Raw genomic sequence first — 22,216 nt, 5'->3', positions numbered from 1 at the left:
GTATTATTTCTAAATATATGTAGTCCAGACATGGAAGTCAAGCATCAATGTGTTATAAAGAAAAGGGCTGAGATTGTAGCTCAGTGGTAGAGCTCCTGCTTAGTACGTGTGAGGCACTGGGCTCAATCCTCAGCACCAAATATAAATAAAATGAAGGTATTGTGTCCATCTACAAGTAAAAATTTTTTAAAAAATTAAAATTAAAATGTAGGATTAAAGATGTCTTATATCCAGAAGTTTCTAATGTAGCCACTTGAGTAGCAAATATAATAAAGTGAAAGAGCAATTAATTTTAAATTGTAATCGTCATCCATTTATTTGTTTGAAAATTTGTCTTAGATGCCTACTTTGTTTGATTTATTTTTTCCCTGTTGGCAATGTCTGGGGAAGATATATAAGAAGTGAAATGTAGATTGATGAGCTTTGAATCAAAATTAAAGGACTGAAGTTGAAACACCTTCCAGGTCTCCACTCTTCTTCTTAAATGCTTAGAGTTTGACAATACATTCCTTTATGATTTTCCTATTTCTTTTCCATAATGTCCTTCTCTTGGTCTTATGTTTCCTGCAGTTCTGGCACCATAATGATAACAGTTGTCCTTATTTATCCAATGAGCTTGTCTTTAGTGAGGTGGCACACCTAAGATAATATATTTCATACTAATTTGAAAATATTACTCCAAAGACATAGTCAGAGAAAAAATCTTTTTATTGCCATCCATAGCAACATACTAACCACACGGTTATTTTGAGCACCAGGAAGATGTAGATATAGACACTTATGTACATAAATGCAATTTACAGCTTATAAAAGGAAATAATGTCTATAATGTAAGTTAGCCATGGTGATTCTGGTTTGGAATTATGCCATGTGAACTTTAGTAAGTTTATACTGGGGATTATTATTATTATGCATAACTTTAGGAAGCTTTTCTACGGGTACCATCTTTTGTACTTGCCCTTTATCATGATTTCATCATAATCTCAACTATAAGCTCTTTTGATATATAAAAAAAAGGTTTGAAAAATATGATGAAAGTTCTACATATGCAATTGGGTATTGGTCAGCCAACTTCAGATAGTTATTCCTGGAAAATACTTTACAAACTGTCAAAAGTAAGTGAAATAATTATGCATTTAGATAACAAAGATGTGGTGATTTGCAAAGTCCCTCTGTGAACACCACCTTTCTTAATCTTCATGACATACATAGGTAATGGGTATCATGTACAACATCACAAAGCTATTGATTAAAATCAGATGTACATTGTTTTTGAGTTGCAAATTATAGTGATTAGAAGTATATTTTAAAATTATTATCCTTAGGGATCTAAATGCTCATCTATTTCTATTATATTTGACATAGTCTATACATCAATGTTTATATACTAACTCTTTAGTGTTAACTTGAATTTTGATAGTTTTTAAATTTTGCAGTTCAATAGTTGACTGGTACAGAAATCAATCCCATCTGTCTTTTATTCATATTCTCCTTATTTTACTTTTAATTTTGATTTTTATGTTATTCATTTATTTTAATTGACAACTGAAATTATATATCTCTAGCATGTGCAACAGGTTGCCTTGAAATATGTACAGTATTGTGTAATTAGTAATCTAAACTAATTAACACACGCTATACAGGATAGTATATTGTTAATAACTATAGTTACCATGCTTTGCAACATATCTCTTGAAATCATTTTATCTAAGTGAAATTATGTATCCTTTGGCCAACATCCCAAATGACCACCTCCAAATATAATGAATAACTTGGAAATATTTTTTAAAAAGAATTGGTGGAGGTCCACATAAAGATTGTTTCTCATAAATAAGAAGAGAAATATTAAGAATAAGGTATTGTTGTTGGAGACACTGACATTTGTATTTCTAGCTCTACATGTGAAATCATTCATATTTGCAGTTATTTTTTAACTTAATGTTTTATAAAAACAGATTGATAGTTTCATTATAATGTACCATGGAGGGAGTTTACAAAGTATATGTAGTCCACTTACATTTCAAAATAATCAGCAAGGTAAACATGAGTTAGACCAGATAGTTACAGAGTTTTTTATTTGGATTATTCTGTCTTAATATCTAACAATTTCTTGGAGCCTAGTAGTGCTACTTCAAAAAAGATATTAAGAAAATAGCCTTAAAAATCATTCCTACATTTTCTTTAATGAACTATTATATCATACACATTATTGACACATCTTAGTGATATTTCAATTCAATGATTTTATAAATATTTGACTTTCCTAATAAAACCATATCTTTCTCCTAATTTTATGAAGTATGTCCTAACATGATATTTATATCCAGCATTGAACCACCCAGGAAAGGACATTTAAAAATATTTTGCATGTCTATACTTATTTATATATGAATATACACTATTTTGAAAGGTGTGATGTATTTGTTTAAAAGAACAAGATATGAATCATGGTGATTAACAACACAATATAAGCACAATATTTTCTGATTGTGCTATCCTCTCTGACAGAGTGTAGAAAGAGAAAACATCACTGTAATTCTATGATTTTGGTATCCTGTAATTTTGCAAATATGAAATACATCTTACACAAAAGCATGCCCCATAAACTAGACAAAGTATTGTTTCCAATTTTGCATCATAATGCTCAAGGTTAAAAATCTAACCAAAATAAAATGGGTCTGAGGAATTTATGGTCTACAAGTTGGGTCCTGATGGCATTTTCCAATTTGTATTCTCTATGAAATGTGTAGACTTTACTGATATTTTGTTATTTTATTGTATATACTTCCTATAAACTACCTCAAATCCTTTTTGGAACCAAACATGCTATTAATTAATTGCTTAATTCTATGCAGCTGCACTGTGCCCGGCCCTCTGCCAGATCCTGGAAATACAAAGATAAACATGACACAATCCTTTTTTCAAGGGGTTGAAAATCCAGCCAATGTAGCTCCCATTTTGGAATATAGCAAGCTCGTCCACATTATCATATTTGATATACACACATGGGAAATTTCAAAAGTGCATTAGAAGTATGTTTACTCTTCCTGGGCACTGAACTGCAACAATTATTTTATTCAATAATGGATCCACTGGGAAGATCCAGTTGATGTGTGAAAACTCAAAGCTGAAGAAATGTGTTTCCTAGGAGAATAACTAAATTTTGGAGCTTTAATTCTGTACTGTGTCATTAGATTTGGATTGGGATTTTGATATTTATGAAGCTAAATATTTCCATTATGATCAAACTCTGAGAATCTATAATGTCGATTGTGGACTAATTCCAACTTCAAAAGGCAGTGGCAGGAACAAAAAAGGATTTTAAAAGGCTCAAATGTATTGATATTATGTGCTTGGGATCTCTCTGTTCCAGCCAGGAGGTCCATGGAATAGGGTAGTGGAGAGCGTGGCTGCAGAGTCACTAATCAAGACCTCCAGAGACCAAGCAGGTGTGAGTTTATTGCGCAGTTACCATGTATATATACACTCGGGCAGCAGCTAAGTAGATTACAGGCAGCCACCAATGCAATTTCTGCTAACTGTCTTTGCAGGGACCAACGGAGGAGTGGGCCACAGAACAAGCTCCAGGACTGCAACACAGAGCCTCACACCCAGGTCTATGCCTAGGGGTTAAGCCGCCTGTGGCTCACACGCCTAACATGAGGGGAATGGCCTGCCACTCAGACACCCTTAATGTATTCCATGTATGCAGTACTCCATGCACTTGTCCCCACAACTATGGAGACTTTAAGTGTTTAAATATCCTAAAATGTAGATTAAAACAACTTAATGACCATTTACTAAATAAAGGTGATAGAAATATGTACATAGTGAAAGAATTATTTATTTTTATTGTGTTATATAAATAAAAGTTACTACTACTAACTACATAGCCTATTGGTATTTGTGGTCTGTTGTTTATTTGTTCCTAGTTTAAAAACTGATTTTAAAATAAGGCTATTTCTGCTTTCATTGTTTTGCATACTTTACCAGTGGCAAAGGAGGGAGTCCTGGTCTTGGTTTCTAGGGATTTTGAAACAGGACAACTGACACTGAAGAGGTGAAAACAACAACGATAGTTTACAAATCACATACTTATATCCTAGCAGAAAGAACAGGGTGTACTATGAACAGATTTGGCAGTCAGAAACAGAGTGAACAAGCAGGGCTGTGGGAAGCAGAATCTACAGCAGTACAAGAGGACAGGGAAACCCTTGAATCCGCCTAAGGATGTTTGGCTTATTTGAATAATTTCATGGTCTGTCACAGAAGAGAAGCATTACCTTGAGAATGAGATAAACAGCCACAGGTCTGGCTTAAAGGGGATATCTCAGTATGATGAGCCTTTCTCACCAGATGGGCAACATCTCTACCAAGAGCAAGAGGATTCAGGTAGAACTCAACTATATCAAGGCAGCATATATAATTTGAAAACTTATCTAACATCCATAATACTAGATCTATTTTTCAAAGTATTTAAAGAATTGTTCATGAAAGGACCAAATTAGTTAAAACAGATTCCAAAAAGTAGTATTCTTCTCCACAGAAGCTATGAAATGATTCATGGCTGTGGAAATATAGAATAGTATAGAAATAATGAAAAAGTAGTTTGGTTTTGATTCTAATCTAAATTGTTTTCTTAATACATCTATAATAAATTAATTATGAGTCTTCATGATGGGCTGTTGCTAATGGTCTATATAAAAAATAAATATAGTGAAACAACATCATTCATTAAAATTTGTAATGTTAATTTTAGAACAAAAATAAAAATTTAAAATGTATTGACAACAGAAAGAAGATAATACAATAAGTAATCTGCCAATCTTTAAGCATATTACTATATGTAAATATCTCTGATTTTTTTAATTTAAGGTAAATTAAAAAGTAAAAATCACACATACTTATTAAACATTCTTTTGCAAGAAAATTAATAAGTATCTATTATAAGTATCATGTATGTAATCTAAGTCAAATATGGGGTATAATGAATGCAACATGTTAAGGTTTATTAAGGTAATTATGATTAAGATCCATTTATTCTTACACAGTCATATAATTTGTATGAAAATGAATTAGAATTACATTAACATTTCATATTTTTCTTGTAATTTAAATATTATTTTTGTAAATGGGTAAAACATTTTATATTAAATTTATCAAATTTTCTGATGTAAGTAGCATACTCTTGAATTTTTGACATTAGAAAATTATTTACATTAGTTTTTTTTCTAAAAATTCAGATTTCAAGACAGTAAGTTTTATTTAAGATTTCATTTTATGTACTCCTATTTATTTGACATCAAATACATACTAAGTTTTTTAGATTAAGTGCTATCGCACAATGAATTTAAGAGTACATATAGTAGCACAAATTATGAATGGACAAAAAGTGATCTATATATGTTTTAGTCTGCTTTTTCTTTTTTTTTATTGGTTGTTCAAAACATTACAAAGCTCATGACATATCATCTTTCATACATTTGATTCAAGTGAGTTATGAACTCCCATTTTTACCCCAAATACAAATAAATAATCTCCATGGCAAAAAAAAAATACCATATTCTGCAGTTTGAAATGATAATTATTAAATGTGTCTTTAGTTACAAATTCCATACAAAACAAAAGTAACACTAATATACCTAGCCTAGTTATCTCATTAGATTAGAAGCCAGCTTGTCACAAGTTATGAAGGATTCATTTCTGTTTTCTGTAAAAATATCAGGATGTCTGTATGGCCTGGCCATTAGTTGATGTTGTAAAGCTGATTGGAATGCCTGCCCGTGCCCTGAACTCACCCAGGTCCGGTTTTCCCTGACCATATAACAACCCTTTCCTAAACCGTAGTGTCGCCTCATAAATTCTGGCCCTCCCTGGCCAGATAACGACCCTCTCTGAGTCTCTAAGATCTCCATAAATTCTGATGCCGATGCCGGGGCCAGCAAAAATGTAAACTACCATTAGTGTGATGCTTGTCAGAGTTCTGTTATCTGTAACCCCCCTTTGTGTAACTTTTTGGGCTATAAAACTGGGCCACAAAGAAGCCTCAGGCTGTTTTGTTCCTGCCGTTTTGGGAGGGAAAGGCAGCCCGGCTGGTCAAAATAATAAGCTTGCTTTAATTTGATTTTAATTGGAGTCAGTGGTCTTTTCTTGCGTCCTGGTCTAACAACACAAAGATTAGTCTGCTTTTTCACTGCTGTGACTAAAACAACACAACCAAAACAACTGTAGAGGAGGAAAAGTTTATTTGAGGCCTCATGGTTTCAGAGATCTCAATCCACAGACAGCAGGTTCCATTCCTCAAGGCTCAAGATAAGACAGAACATCCTGACAGAAGAGTGAGGTAGAGGGAAGCAGCTCACATGATGATCAGAAAGCTGAGAGAGAGACTCCACTGGCCAGATACAGAATACACATCCCAAAGCCACGCCCCCAATGCCACACCTCCTCCAACCATGACCACCTGCCTTCAGTTACCATTCAATCAAATCAGGTGGTTAATTCACTAATTGGGTTAATACTCTTGTAACCCAATAATTTCTTCTATGAACCATCTTACATTTTCTCACATATGAGATTTGGGGAGTAACTTCAAATCCAAACTATAACAATATATTTTTATATTATTCATAATTAAGAATACTTATAATAGAACAAATTTTGGAATAGGCATAAATGATCTATATATTTTATTATTATTCTTAACATTAGTAGGCATGAAATGAAAGCAATACCTTAATATATTATCTTTTTTTTTTTTTCTTTTTGGTACCAGGGATTCAATCAGGTGTGCTTAGTCACTTAGGCACACCCCCAGTCCCTTTAATGTTTTTGTCTGTTTGTTTGTTTTTAAGGCAGGGTCTCACTAAATTGCTTAGGGCCTTGTAAGTTGCCTAGGAGGCTGGCTTTGAAATTGCAATACTCCTGCCTCAGGCTCCCATGTTGCCCAAATGACAGGATGACAGGTATGTACCATTTTGCATGGAAACAATTCCTTAAAATCAACTCAATTAAACACCTTGCAATTGGAAGCATTTTTATCAGATTCTTAATCTCTTAACAAGAGAGATTTTACTGCAACTCAGAAGTTCACATCAACTTCAACTATTTGGGAACTGAATGTACAACATACTTTCAAGATAAATCATGTACAGTGCTATTTAAACATAACTATTCACTCCTCCTTAAATCATTAGGTGAAACTAACCACTTAACATACCATTTTCACTTTAGGAAAACATTTTAAGTTATTTGTCAAAAAAAATGATGCCCTTACAATGCATTTTTGTCACTACCAATTCAAATTTTTTGACAGTCTCCTTTTTATTATATATTAGGCAGATATACACATAAAATTTTCTTCAACTGATGGATACATCAAAATAATTTAAAATCAGAATTATTGATTTGTTTCTTCAAATCATTTCATTAACAACCTGTCATAAAAGAACATGTTTGTGGACAAAACTCTGCTATTTTGAGCTACTAGACTCATTTACAAGTTTCTCCTGTTATTTAACCAAAAATGTTCAGTCTTGTAAGACTATCATGAATCTGCTTGATAACTCTAGCTTTAGGAACAAAGGGTACAGAGATCACAATGCAGCTAACCCTGTACCAAGCATATGTGAGCTGACATTAGTTACCATAAGCCTAAAATGGAAAGGAAAAAAAAATGATACCTTAATTGACCTAGGTTGGTGGAGCAATTTCAGTGTCTTTTGATTGACACATTTGCAGATGTTTAAGTCCTGTGAGCTAAACTATAATTTATAGAAACAAGATTTTGCATCTACTTGATTTCTCTTGAGATATCCCATTGAGTTATGACATTTGATTTTGATTTCTGAAGACCACCTCAGAGGCAAAATGTCATGTGCTATCTCCTAATGCTATACAGATATTTTATGTGATGGTAGTGACTATTTCAGCAAGTCTTACTAAGAAATACCATTAGTTATAGAGATGTGACTAATGGTGTTGGTACAGCCTGTAGGAATAAGGCATGTATCTCAAAGGGGCTGATATCACACAGAAATAAGTTCAACAAGATTCAAATTATCTGAGAGCAATTATAATGATGCAAAAAAATGAATGATTATATACAGTCATTGGTTTATGCCCAAAGGCATTTTAGAAAGTGACTATACAATATGATTTTGCTAAATAATCCTCCTTTAAAAAAAACCTATTATGCTAAAAATTTCATTTAAGATAACAGTGAGTTACCACATGAGTTTAAAACATCTGTTATATATTTTACATACTAGTTTTAAAACAGAACTATATAGTGAATTTTCTTTTTGTTACTCAAACCTTTTTATTGTATGTGAAGTATTCCATGTTGTTATATTTTCTGTGTCAGTCAAGTGGATTTTTAAAAAATAAGACTGCCAAGGTATGCTATATTGGAAAAAAAAACAATAAAATACAGGGCTGGGATTGTGGCTCAGCGGTAGAGCACTCACTCGCCTTGCACATGCAAGATCCTGGGTTTGATCCTCAGCACCACATGAAAATATATGAATAAAATAAAGCTATTGTGTCCAACTACAACTAAAATTAAATGTTTAAAAAAATACATACATAAATAAGACAGACAGAGATTATTGTAGAGACATAAACAAAGAATGTAATCCATCTATTATTATGTATATGGAATATTTTCTTAAAGTTATTTTTCCAAATGAGGCAGAAGAAGATTGACTTAATTTCAAAAATCATACAAATGAAAAACAGATTAAGACAGAAACCACATTTCAGGAAACACACAAATATGTATGCATACATGTATGTGTATTGTGTGTATGTATACTTGTAAAATTTCCTTAAGTCAATCAGCTAATAGAAATGAAGTTACATTCTTAGTTTCACTGTAACTGTTGGAAGGAGAAAGGCTTTGGCAAAGCAACAATATTCCAGGAAGAGCACACCTACCTCACTGTGATTCAGAAATGAACAACAGCTTGAACTAGTGGAGAACTCAGTATATGTTTTACTTTTTTAAGATGAACCCTTGTTCCATGGTATATTTTCAAAGAAAGAAATGACTATAATGTAGATGATTATCTATAAAGAAATAGCCTAGCTTCAAGACCACAAGTAAATGATAAATAGTGAAATTTCCTGAAGGGAATCATACAAACCATTTGGCTTAAGGTGCAAAAATCAGTGTACCTCAGAGTATGCTCCTGGAGATACTTTGATTACATGTGTGACTGAAAAGTCTAAAATTTAAAGATAACTATTATTGCAAAATTTGAATTTGTGTTCTGCCAAGTATCCACAGTAATATTCCAAAACCCTGAATCATCATTGTTTCAGAATTATTCCTAGTTGCCTACTTTTTTGTATAAATGTGTTTGATAAGATAACACTAGAAAAATAATTGGTAATGGGGGCTTCGGGTATAGCTCAGTGGTAAAAAGCTTGCCAAAAAAGTGCCAGTGCCTGAGTTTGATCATAGCACTATGAAATAAAAAAAGAAACAAACAAAAATTAAAGAAAAAAAAGTGGTAGAGTTTAGGGGAATGATAGAAAAAAATGGCGAATTACTAATTGCTCTGACTATATTAATTCCAAAATATAAAATTTTATCTAATTAAAACTTAATTTTAAGAAGTTCCCAGTATAAAGTTTATTTGAGTTATTTTATATTTTTTGTAGGATATAAAATTAATTCTTAGGTTCTATGTACACAATTTAACAATAGATGTTGAAGATTATATAACAAAAAATCTTTGAGTATTGTGATATTTATACTATATCAGGCCTTCACAGTCCCTTAAGTATTGCACAACTTGCCATAAAACTCATTCTTAATGGAATAACTGAATATTTGTACACACACACACACATGTATATATACATATTCAGTTATAGATACTTATATATGATTTTCCCCATTCTATTTTGATAACTTGGGTTCTAAAGTACCTCTGTAAATATGGATTTATTACTTATTTTTCTAATTCTCTATGTATTGAAGGTTATGAACTGTTATTTTAACAGTAGTTACAAAGAGTTTAAAAATGTGATAACTATTAATTAATTTTCATCATGGACATGAATGCTACCAAGCTGTACCTACTTTGAGGCAAAAGGTGTGATACTTATACAGTGAAAAGCATGAATTAATAATGTCCAAATATGTTATAGAAAGAGTGTGATCAGAATCTGTTAATTCAAAATTTAGGACTTTTCCCCCTATTTTTAAATATATATAGAACACACTGGCTAGCACATTATTTATATCAACTTCATTTAATATTACCAAAGGGATAGATGTCTTCATTATTAAATTAATTATATAGCTAATTTATAGTATTAAATCTGAACACTTTTGAATCTGAAATTATTAACTTTTACTACTCAAAGCCAGCATAAACTAAAATTTTCCTGGCAAAACAAAAATGTGCAATCACTCTATTCCCATTCTAGTAGGTAAGATTTTGTGATGTATTCAAGTATAAAAAACATTTTGTGTAAAGAAACAACAGTATTTCAGGAAAGTCTCAAAAACTAGATTTGGTTGGTATATGGACAGTATCAAAACTGGTCCTATAATAAGAATTGATAGAAATCGTCCCATAGACACTAAATACTGAGGATGGTATGGCTAATGCTTTGATCAGTGACAAAATAGGTTGTAATAACTTCTCTTACATAATCAGATGCTAATCACATGTACCTTGCCACTACTGTATTAGACACATGTGTGGCTGCCATTGCTACCACCACGAGGATATTTTTCTATTCTTCCCTGAAGTCATTAGTCAAAATCCAGACACATGAATCTAATTAGCCAGACAAATCATGACCTGCCCTGGACACTGTGAGATGAGAAAATCAATATCAAATTTATATATCACTTATAATGATATGTACAATTTATCTCCAAAATCAATTACCAAGTGTGAGGTTGTGGGTAAATTCCACACTTAAGAAAAGTATATATCAACATATCATTTCCTGGATTGAATATCAAAGACTATGGTATTTCCATTGCTCCAGGCAGCTGATCATGTGCAATATGCTTTTTTACAACTTAATAAATACTAGAACTGCAAATTCCAACTGAAGAGAAAATACATGTTTCCTATTTTAATGAATAATATTTAATCTTTTTTCTTGATTGTTTAAAATGCCCACAGGATTTTCATTTATATAATACTGATATCAAAATCAGTTACTAGTATAATGTTCTTGTTCAGAGATCCAAAAAGGAAGAAAGAGGCCCCTTCTTGCCAACCAATTAGTTACTAACCACCTGAATGATATGTTTTAGCAGCCATTACAAAAAAGGCATCCACCTCTGTTAAATGTATCTCTCTCTACCTGCCCTACAGTAGTGCATATGATTCTATCTTTAGAGATTTATTATTCTGGATTAAAATGAATATTCAAGTATCAAAACTAAAAATGAAGATAAAGACACTGTAAATATCTTATAATTCTGCATTTTGGAGTCTTGCATATTGTAAGCATCATTTGATGATTGAGGGGTATGAATGTGTGATGTAGGCATGTGCATCAATATGTGCATAATCCATGAATAAAAAATATTTTTTTTCTTTTTTCATTTCCTGGAAATAGTTGAAAAAGAATTTAAATATATTCTAAATGCAGCATTGAGCATCTCTACCTCAGAAAAGTACTCTCAAAGAAAGAAAATCAAATTATGGTTTGAAATACATCTCAAAGTAAATGTAGTAATGAATAGGACAGAATATATCATAACTAATGAGATAGGTAGAGAGATAAAGAGAACTTTTATGAAAAAAATGAGGAAAAAGACAATTTAACCTATTCAAAATTTTATGACAGTTCTGAAAGACTAATAACAAAAATGTCACATTACAGTACAAATACATTATTAGTCAACAAATTTTGAAATTGACACTTAATAATTATCCATATTTATTAGGTACCCTATGATGTTTTGATACATGAATACCTTGTATAATGTTCAAATAAGGATAAGCCAATTTATCTTCTCAAACTTGTAACATTTCTTGTAACTTCTTTGAAATATATAGTACATCATTACCACCTGTAGCCACCCTCTGGTAGAATCACAGAACTTATTTCTCCTAGCTAATATCTTAATACCCATTTGTCTACCTTTGCACATATTTTATACATTTCTAAAGCCGAATCAATAACCTAAAGTTAATCCTGGTAGATATTTATACTTTCATGATCCTTAATCCTCCATATGCACAAAAACTAATTTTATATTGCTGTTTCTCTTGCAAAACCAGCAACATATCCCTAGCGTTAGCATTATCATACATTATTGTATGATAAAATACATTATTGGTTATTGACCAGGCACATAGTACTGTACTAACTTTTCAAAATATTAAGAAAAGGCTGGGTACTATGGTACACTCCTGTAATCCCAGTGGTTCAGTAGGCTGAGGTAGGAGGATCATAAGTTCAAAGCTAGTCTCAGCAAAAACAAGGTGCTAAGCAACTCAGTGAGACCCCATTTCTAAATAGAATACAAAATAGAGCTGGGGATGTGGCTCAGTAGTCAACTGCCCCTGAGTTACATCCTTGGTACCCATTCCCCCATCATTTACACACACGCACACACACACACACACACACACACACACACACACTCACACACACACACACACACACACACACACACACACTAAGTTACTGTTTTAGTCAGCTTTTAGTTCCTATGACTAAAAGATCTGACCAGAGTAATTTTAAGGGTGAAAAAGTTTAGTTGAGAGCTTGTAGTTTCAGAGGTCTCAGTCCATAAACAACAGCTTCCATTCCTTGGGTTTCAAGGTGAGGAAGAACATCATGGTGAAAAAGTGTGGCAGAGGAAAGCAGTTTACATAATGGTCAAAGAGCAGAGAGAGACATCTCCACTTGCCAGATACAGATATATACTCCTAAGCCAGGATCCAAATGCCCCACCTTCTCCAGTCAGGCCTTCAGATAATACTCAATTAATCCCATCAGGTGATTAATTTACTGATTGGGTTAAGGAACTCATAACCCAATCATGTCTTCACTGAACCTTTATGCATTTTCTCACATGTGAACTTTTGGGAGACACCTCACATCCAAATCATAACACATTGTAGAAGACAAAAACATAACTTTTTAGTTTATTTTTTATTTAAGTGGTTATCTCCAAGACCTGTGTGATATAAGGAAAGAGTGGAATAAGTATTTAGTAAGTATACAAGTGCAACAATTAACATAACATATATTCTTCTGCATACTTCAAGTTAGTATAGCATATATCCAAGACTAGAACCTCTGCCAGGCAAAACTTTGGTTGTCTTATTTTTGTTAAACAAATAGGAATGAATTAGAAACTTCAAATACACAAAGACATATTTTTGATCAGCAATCTTTTCAATAACTGCAAAATATTGATTCATATGACTTTTATTAGACAAATAAGCCTTTATAACATATTCAGTTCCACTTGCAGATAGTCACACCTATGGCCCAGAACCATATAAAATTGCAGATGATAGGAACAGATGGCAATTATGCCTTAAATCACAAGGTAAAAATATGAAATTGTTTTGATAAGTTTCACTGAGATTATTATTTCTTTGTTGATAAAAAAGTACCCATTTTTTGAAAAGCAATCTACTATAATAACATTATAAAAAGATTTACTGACTTTGCCTTCAGAAGTCATGTAATATAATCTTATATTATCACCCTATTCCAGAATAATATTTCTAATGTACAAAAAGACAATACTGAAAAGTGGGGAAGAATCTTATAGACTAATCATTGTTTACAGGTGCAATAGATTTATGTCTCTTAGTTTACAATTTTTATTAAAATAAGGAAGAATTCCAATGACTTCTTTATCTTGTGAAACATAAGAAAATAATAGAAGAATTACTGCAAGTGGTTATTATATTCATTTTTTAGTTTAAAATCTAGTGGATATGCTAATATAGTAACAAACATTCTGAATCTGACTGTGAAAAGTCTAAGGAAGGATAGATGCTGGACTTTTTCTGAAAATATTTTAAAGAGTTTTAGATTCAGGAAAAAAGAGCTAGAAGGGATTTAAAAATCACTACAATGTCTTAGTTTATCAATAAGGAACTCATCCCGAGACAGCTCAACTAAGGTAATATGTAATACTATACATTAACAACAAATAGAGAGTTATGAGTATGAGTAAAAGCTAAGCTCATAAGTCTGTAGCTTTTTAACTGTAGGCAAAGTCAAGTGATGTTATTTAACCTTGGGGAGTTATTCATTTTCTGCAGTCTCTGTTTGTGCACCTATAAAATAGGATGATAATATCAAATTCACTCTGCACCAATAAGTTACAAATAGTAATACCTGGGATAAAAATCATTGTCGATCAGGAAAAGATATCTGTGAACTTGTCTTCCATAATTTTATCTTTCTTCAACAAAAATATAATCAATTATATAATTCAATATCAAATCAGTACTTTTAAAATTATTGTATTAAATGATCTGAAGAATAAAAATACATTCAATTAATTCTGGGTTTGTAATCTCAGCAACTCAAGGAGCTAGGGAAGAGGATCATAACTTCAAGGTAGCCAGTCTGGGAAAGTTAGTGGACCCTATTTCAGGAATAAAAGAAAAAAAATTATACATACACACACACACACACACACGTATATATAATACATATACTATAATAGTATATAATATATAGTACCAGGGATTAAACCCAGAGGTGCTCAACTACTGTAAATTCATATTTGCTATAAACTCTACTCTTGGATTTTAAATGTGTAGTGAACATAGGGAAGTATCTGATCATTTTATTTGGAAAAATGGTTGATTGACTAATGATGCCCTCATTTTGTGATTACCTGTAACTTTTGTTGAAAGAGGAACTTGAGAGAGAATAAGAATGTAAGAACATTTAATGATACAACTGAAATCCTTCTGGTCATAGCCTGGAAATGAAACTATAGCCCTGAGCAAATATTATCCATTCTCATCATCAACTGGAGAGTCCTTTATCTATGGTTGCTAAGATCATCTGTTATGAGAGGCAAAGCAATTGAAAAAAGTTCACTTGAACTCAAATACATGGAGTAGAACCCTTTGGAAAGGGATCAGTGCCAAAGAAATGTTCCCTGAAGGCATTGAAAATGTTTAGCTCACATAAAAATTCCCATTCATATGTGTTTAATTCCCATAAGGAAATTAACTGTTATACTTGATATTATCCTTGGGAATTGTTTGGGTGCTTTTCAAACTTGTTTTATTTCTCTAAAATGCATTTATTATAAACATAATTATTTTAAGTATTTTGGTAGCTCATTACAAAAGGTGTGTTTTGAGTAGAACCATATATTTGTGTCTATATTCTTTGCTTTCAGCATTGTAATGATTATCTTCATAGAGGTGGGAAAACCTTCACATTTTCTTTTCAGGGTTCATTGTTCATAATTACTTTTATAATTAAATATCAAATCATACTTAAAAACTATCATGTGAAATGAGCTGAAGAACAAAAATATACTCAGTTATGTTGAATATATATTGAGCACACTACCACACTTTTTTATGGCACAAATACAATAAACTATTTGAAGAGAATAAAACTGGAAGCATTTTATAACATCTATAAATGGTAACTTGATTTGTGCTTTCAGAGGTGGGGAAAAATAATTTAATTGATAGAGATAGAGGAGGATGCAATCTGAATATCAATTTCAGGTTACCTAAATGTGATTATTGAAGGGAACTTAAATATGTTCTTCGGCTTCCTTCACATACAGGTATTATTCGGTCAGGTAAAAAACAATAGTAACCAATTATGGTTAAAAGTGTGATTGTAGATGATCACCATAAATATATATATATATATATATATATATATATATATATATATATATATTCTTTTTATGCATCCAGCATTCTTTCTCTCTCCTCTTCAGAGCCATGCCTATTTCTATCCTTCACTGACACTGCACTAGGCTGCTTTCCCTTCTCAGGGTAGAGTCTAGGGCCAATATGTTTCATAACTAAGTCCTATTATTCACAAAGTAACCCAAGTATCTTTTCCTTCAATTTAACTCTACTACTCTGCAGTTTTCAAATGCATAGAATTTGTTTTCAGAAGTGGTTTCAAATTGATTAAGCTATTTTCTTTCTCTCTTTATGTGGTAATGGCATTAGGTAAAAACAGGATTGTTTCAGTAGTATAATGGTGTGTCTGTAGAAAGCTCTCCACCCACTCCCTCATCCATATACTAAATTGAGAGTTAATCCCACCCCTCCTCCACTGAATTTTACCAGAAAAGGATTGCAACATATTTGATTTGATGAAAGCATATGTATAAACTTTTTCCTTTTAAGAATTAGTTTCCATGGCTGGGGCTTTAGCTCAATGGTAGAGTACCTCACATGTGTGAGGCAACTGGGTTCCAACTTCAGCACCACATAAAAATAAATAAATAAATAAACTTATATAGAGAAGGAGGAGGAGGAAGAGGAGGAGAAGAAGGATGAGGAGGAAAAGGAGGAGGAGGAAGAGGAGGAGAAGAAGGAGGAGGAGGAGGAGGAAGAAGAGGAGGAGGAGGAGAGACTTAGTTTCCAGGCAGGGCATGGTGATGCATGCCTGTAATCCCAGGGACTCAGGAGGATTCTGAGTTCAAAGCCAGCCTCAGTAATTTAGCAAGGCCCTAAGTAACTCAACAAAACCCTTCTCTATATAAAATATTTTAAAGAAATGACTGGGGATGTGGCTCAGTGGTTAAGAATCCCCAAGGTACCCCCCCCACACACACACACACAAAAGCACTTTCTAAATTTAGAAAAGAAAAATCACTTTAACACATGTAACACTCTCCTTAACCTTGGGAATTTCCCCCAATTTAAGTTCTTTCTCCAAAGTTTCACTCTTTAGCCTTCTCAAAATGCACACACGCTCAAATTTTGTTTTTTAATACAAAATTTTTGCCAGCTTGTAACAACTTTCCAACTTGCCAATATGTAATTAAAAGGAAAAATGGTGTAAACTTACATCTCTGCTTTCACTGAAGAAAGCACCAAGCAATATTTTTTTAATCATATGAATTCCAAATGCTCAAATGATGCAGAAAATTCTTGGATATTGATGGAAAAGGTGTCCACTTCAAGAAAAGATAGATAGAGAAGCAGTATTATCTCACTTTTGCCCCTCTGGAAAGCATGTGGAACTTGGTATATTATTAATAAGCTTCAAGTTTGAGGAACCTGGTGATTCTCTTGCTGGGAAAAAAAAAAAAAAACAGAGCATTCTGTTCCCCAGCACCAATGACCCAGCAAGCATCTGTGAGGAGAGGTGCTGCAGGCTACCAGCAGATAATCTTTCTAGAGAGCTCAAGAGACCCCGGATTTCTATTCCTTCCTCTCAAAGCAACTGGTTATTTACTTGTATGCATTTTAAATTCATTCAGATCTGAAGTGCAAACTTTGTATGTGGGGTGTGTGTGTGTGTGTATTTGTGAGAGAGAAAGAGAGAGAGAGAGAGAGAGAGAGAGAGAGAGAGAGAGAGAGAGAGAGAGAGAGAGAGGAAAAGAAAAAGAAGAAGAAGTGGGGGCGGGGAGGTGTATGTGTGTGGGGGTGGGTGGGTGGATGTCTGTGTGTGTGTGTGTGTGTGTGTGTGTGTGTGTGTGTTGCTGTACACCCGCCTGCCTGACAGTGGGTCAAGAGCACTCACGAATTGGGATTTTTTTTCCTGTCCCCCCCTCTCCTTTTCCAGGTCTCAGTGAAAGATTCGGGGTCTGGAATCAAAAGACAGACGCATGCATTGTATATCCATCCTGCAGACTTAAATAACATTCAAGAAATCATCAGAAAAACCTAGCTCTCAACGACCAAATTGAGTAAATTTCTACAGAAACTTTAAAAAGGAAAAGAGTATGCTTAAATCATATAGCTTGCAACAAATATTTCATACCTAGTTGTGATATTATGCAATGTATGTTCCGAATAGCCACTTTCAACATGCCAAGAAAAAAAAAAAAGGTTTCAAAAACATCAAGTAGCATAAAACGCTGTACCGCAGAGAAGGCAGAAATGCATTTAAAGCACCGATGAAAATGGCGTGCAGTATAATTACCTCAAATTGCTGTTCGCTTGACACCCTGACACTAATTTTATTCAAGCCATTGGGAAATAAATGTTTTAAAAGCACTGCTTTCCGAACGATACAGCTAGCGGGGGCTGTGAGGCTGTTAAGGAAAGGAAAGGGTAAAGTTTTCAGCACGCAAAAAGAATTAAATAATCCATTTAAAACAAGCGTCTATGTAGATCGACAGCCTTTAATGCCCACATTTTTAACGCTTGCCCTGTACGTGGATTGATTTTTTTTTTTTCTTCAGCATTCCCTCACCAGATGGATTTTTGCTACTGCAGATCAGCAGAGGGTGTCAGATCTTTCAGAGTGCACCAGGCTGGAACGAGCAGAGCTTCTTAGCAACTCCCCCCCATCCACCCCCCCCCCCGCCCCATTCTCGCGCTCTCTTCCTCCCTCAGACAACTAGCTCCCCCTCTCTCCTCCCCCCTCCACGTAATTCCGAAAGAGCAGAAGAAAGAGGAGAACAAGAAAAGAGGAGCGAGTAAGCGAGAGTGGAAGCACAGGGGAAAAAAAAAAGCCTGAAGAGGTTCAAAGGGGAGGAAAGGGAAAGGATGGACAACCACAAAACGCAGCGATTGCGGAAATTTTCCAGCGCCATTGGCTGGGCAGCGTGAGTCCTTTGGTCGGGCGTGATTTCAGCACCGGGGGGACTGGACAGCACCTCGGGGGGACTTCTGGGCAACCCGCAACCACAGCAAGAACTCCACCAGCAGCCTCAACAACAGAAGCCGCCGAAAAGCCTGCTTTGTATCAGAGAGGCAAGGTCAGTCCGACGCACAGCCATGCACAGGCAGTGCGCCTGTACTACGCTGCAAACCTGCTTGTTTCTCTAACATGCACTTGCTTCTAATTACTAGCATTGTTCCCTTTCTTATTAGTGAGGACCTCTAGACAAGATCTGTAAGGGTATATTTTTAATTTATATGTATATACTTAACTTCTTTGGGGCTATCTTTAAAGGTTTGAGGTAGAGTAGAATTTTTTTTTCCTTTTTTCTTTTTCTTTCTTTTTTTGCTTGCCTTGCACTACGTGCCTGAATAGTTTGTGAATATAATTATTGACTGGCGTCTGGGCTATTGCAGTGCGGGGGGGTTAGGGAGGAAGGAATCCACCCCCACCCCCCCAAACCCTTTTCTTCTCCTTCCCTGGGTTCGGACATTGGAGCACTAAATGAACTTGAATTGTGTCTGTGGCGAGCAGGATGGTTGCTGTTACTTTGTGATGAGATCGGGGATGAATTGCTCGCTTTAAAAATGCTGCTTTGGATTCTGTTGCTGGAGACGTCTCTTTGTTTTGCCGCTGGAAACGTTACAGGGGACGTTTGCAAAGAGAAGATCTGTTCCTGCAATGAGATAGAAGGGGACCTACACGTAGACTGTGAAAAAAAGGGCTTTACAAGTCTGCAGCGTTTCACCGCCCCGACTTCCCAGTTTTACCATTTATTTCTGCATGGCAATTCCCTCACTAGACTTTTCCCTAATGAGTTCGCTAACTTTTATAATGCAGTTAGTTTGCATATGGAAAACAATGGCTTGCATGAAATCGTTCCGGGGGCTTTTCTGGGGCTGCAGCTGGTGAAAAGGCTACACATCAACAACAACAAGATCAAGTCTTTTCGAAAGCAGACTTTTTTGGGGCTGGACGATTTGGAATACCTCCAGGCTGATTTTAATTTATTACGGGATATAGACCCCGGAGCTTTCCAGGACTTGAACAAGCTGGAGGTACTCATTTTAAATGACAATCTTATCAGTACCCTACCTGCCAATGTGTTCCAATATGTGCCCATCACCCACCTCGACCTCCGGGGGAACAGGCTGAAAACGCTGCCCTATGAGGAGGTCTTGGAGCAAATCCCTGGCATTGCTGAGATCCTGCTAGAGGATAACCCTTGGGACTGTACGTGTGATCTGCTGTCCCTGAAAGAATGGCTGGAAAACATTCCCAAAAATGCCCTGATCGGCCGAGTGGTCTGCGAAGCCCCCACCAGACTACAGGGTAAAGACCTCAATGAAACCACCGAACAGGACTTGTGCCCTTTGAAAAATCGAGTGGATTCTAGTCTCCCGGCGCCCCCTGCCCAAGAAGAGACCTTTGTTCCTGGCCCCTTGCCAACTCCTTTCAAGACAAATGGGCAAGAGGATCATATCACCCCAGGGTCTGCTCCAAATGGAGGTACAAAGATCCCAGGCAACTGGCAGATCAAAATCAAACCCACAACAGCGATAGCAACGGGTAGCGCCAGAAACAAACCCCCAGTCAATGGCTTGCCCTGCCCTGGGGGCTGCAGCTGCGACCACATCCCAGGGTCGGGTTTAAAGATGAACTGCAACAACCGGAACGTGAGCAGTTTGGCTGATTTGAAGCCCAAGCTTTCCAACGTGCAGGAGCTTTTTCTGCGAGATAACAAGATCCACAGCATCCGAAAATCTCACTTTGTGGATTACAAGAATCTCATTTTGTTGGATCTGGGCAACAATAACATCGCCACCGTGGAGAACAACACTTTCAAGAACCTTTTGGACCTCAGGTGGCTGTATATGGATAGCAACTATCTGGACACGCTGTCCCGGGAGAAATTCGCTGGACTGCAGAATCTAGAGTACCTGAACGTGGAGTACAACGCGATCCAGCTCATTCTCCCCGGCACTTTCAATGCCATGCCCAAACTGAGGATCCTCATTCTCAACAACAACTTGCTGAGGTCCCTCCCCGTGGACGTTTTCGCTGGGGTCTCGCTTTCTAAGCTCAGCCTGCACAACAATTACTTTATGTACCTCCCGGTGGCAGGGGTACTGGACCAGTTAACCTCCATCATTCAGATAGATCTGCATGGAAACCCCTGGGAGTGTTCCTGCACCATTGTGCCTTTCAAACAATGGGCAGAACGCCTGGGTTCCGAAGTGCTGATGAGCGACCTCAAGTGTGAGACGCCTGTGAACTTCTTTAGAAAGGATTTCATGCTCCTCTCTAATGACGAGATCTGCCCCCAGCTGTATGCGAGGATCTCGCCCACGTTAGCTTCGCACAGTAAAAACAGCACTGGGTTGGCGGAGACCGGGACGCACTCCAACTCCTACCTAGACACCAGCAGGGTGTCCATCTCGGTGTTGGTCCCGGGACTGCTGCTGGTGTTTGTCACTTCCGCCTTCACTGTTGTGGGCATGCTCGTGTTTATCCTGAGGAACCGAAAACGGTCCAAGAGAAGGGATGCCAACTCCTCGGCGTCCGAAATTAATTCCCTACAGACAGTCTGTGACTCTTCCTACTGGCACAATGGGCCTTACAACGCAGACGGGTCCCATAGAGTGTATGACTGTGGCTCTCACTCGCTCTCAGACTAAGTCCTCAACCCTAACAGGAGAGGGGAGCCGGAAAGCGATCAACATCCTCCCCTACCGCCGGCATCCCAGGGGTTAGAGGAGCGCTGACCCAAATCCAGCTTGCCCCAAGCCTTGATGGACATAAGTAAATAAATAACGATAAACTCACTTAACTGAAGGGGTCTGACCTCATAGCAGCTCCCTTCTGGAAACAAAGAGCAGACTGTGCGGAGCTGGGAGAGCGCTCAACTAGCTTGCTCTATGCTCTGAGGTCCTTTTGAGTGAAAGCCCAGCCTGGGCTCTGCCAGAAGAATTGACAGTGCTCTTACCCCGGGCAAGGACCTGTGGGGATGGCTGCCGCAGTTCTATACATATATACATATATCCACATCTATATAGAGAGATAGATATCTATTTTTCCCCTGTGGACAGCCCCATGATGGCTCCCTGTTGGCTACGCAGGGATGGGCAGTTGCACGAAGGCATGAATGTATTGTAAATAAGTAACTGACTTCTGACACACGAAAAGTGCTGCATGGCTCGCATGGAATCCACGCGCTCCAGGGACTCTGCCCGCCCCTCACCCCCCTGCTCCTCCCAGCAACTGGAGATGGCGTCTCCTTCACAGCACCCATCCTCTTACCTGATAAGTCCCATCATCAAACTTTCTATAAACAAAATACAGTATAATCAGAAAGTGCCATTTCGCCATTATTTGTGATCAGTAGGCAGTTCCAAGAGTATGTTTACTGTGAAAAAAAAATGTAAAGGTT

The 22,216-nt window shown here is 35.9% G+C and overlaps 1 protein-coding gene across 1 annotated transcript; it reads left to right on the top strand.

Annotated features, from left to right (window-relative positions):
- Positions 1-19,373: 19,373 nt before the first annotated feature.
- On the top strand, positions 19,374-21,464 carry Slitrk1 (SLIT and NTRK like family member 1). Its single transcript, XM_026406438.2, has one exon. It carries the CDS (start codon positions 19,374-19,376, stop codon positions 21,462-21,464), a length of 2,091 nt encoding a protein of 696 aa, XP_026262223.1.
- Positions 21,465-22,216: the final 752 nt, after the last annotated feature.

The sequence above is a fragment of the Urocitellus parryii genome, chromosome 2 (assembly GCF_045843805.1).
Source record: "Urocitellus parryii isolate mUroPar1 chromosome 2, mUroPar1.hap1, whole genome shotgun sequence".
Taxonomy (NCBI): domain Eukaryota; kingdom Metazoa; phylum Chordata; class Mammalia; order Rodentia; family Sciuridae; genus Urocitellus; species Urocitellus parryii.
The sequence above is the reverse complement of the archived record's forward strand: the minus strand, read 5'-3'. Positions and strand labels throughout refer to the sequence as shown.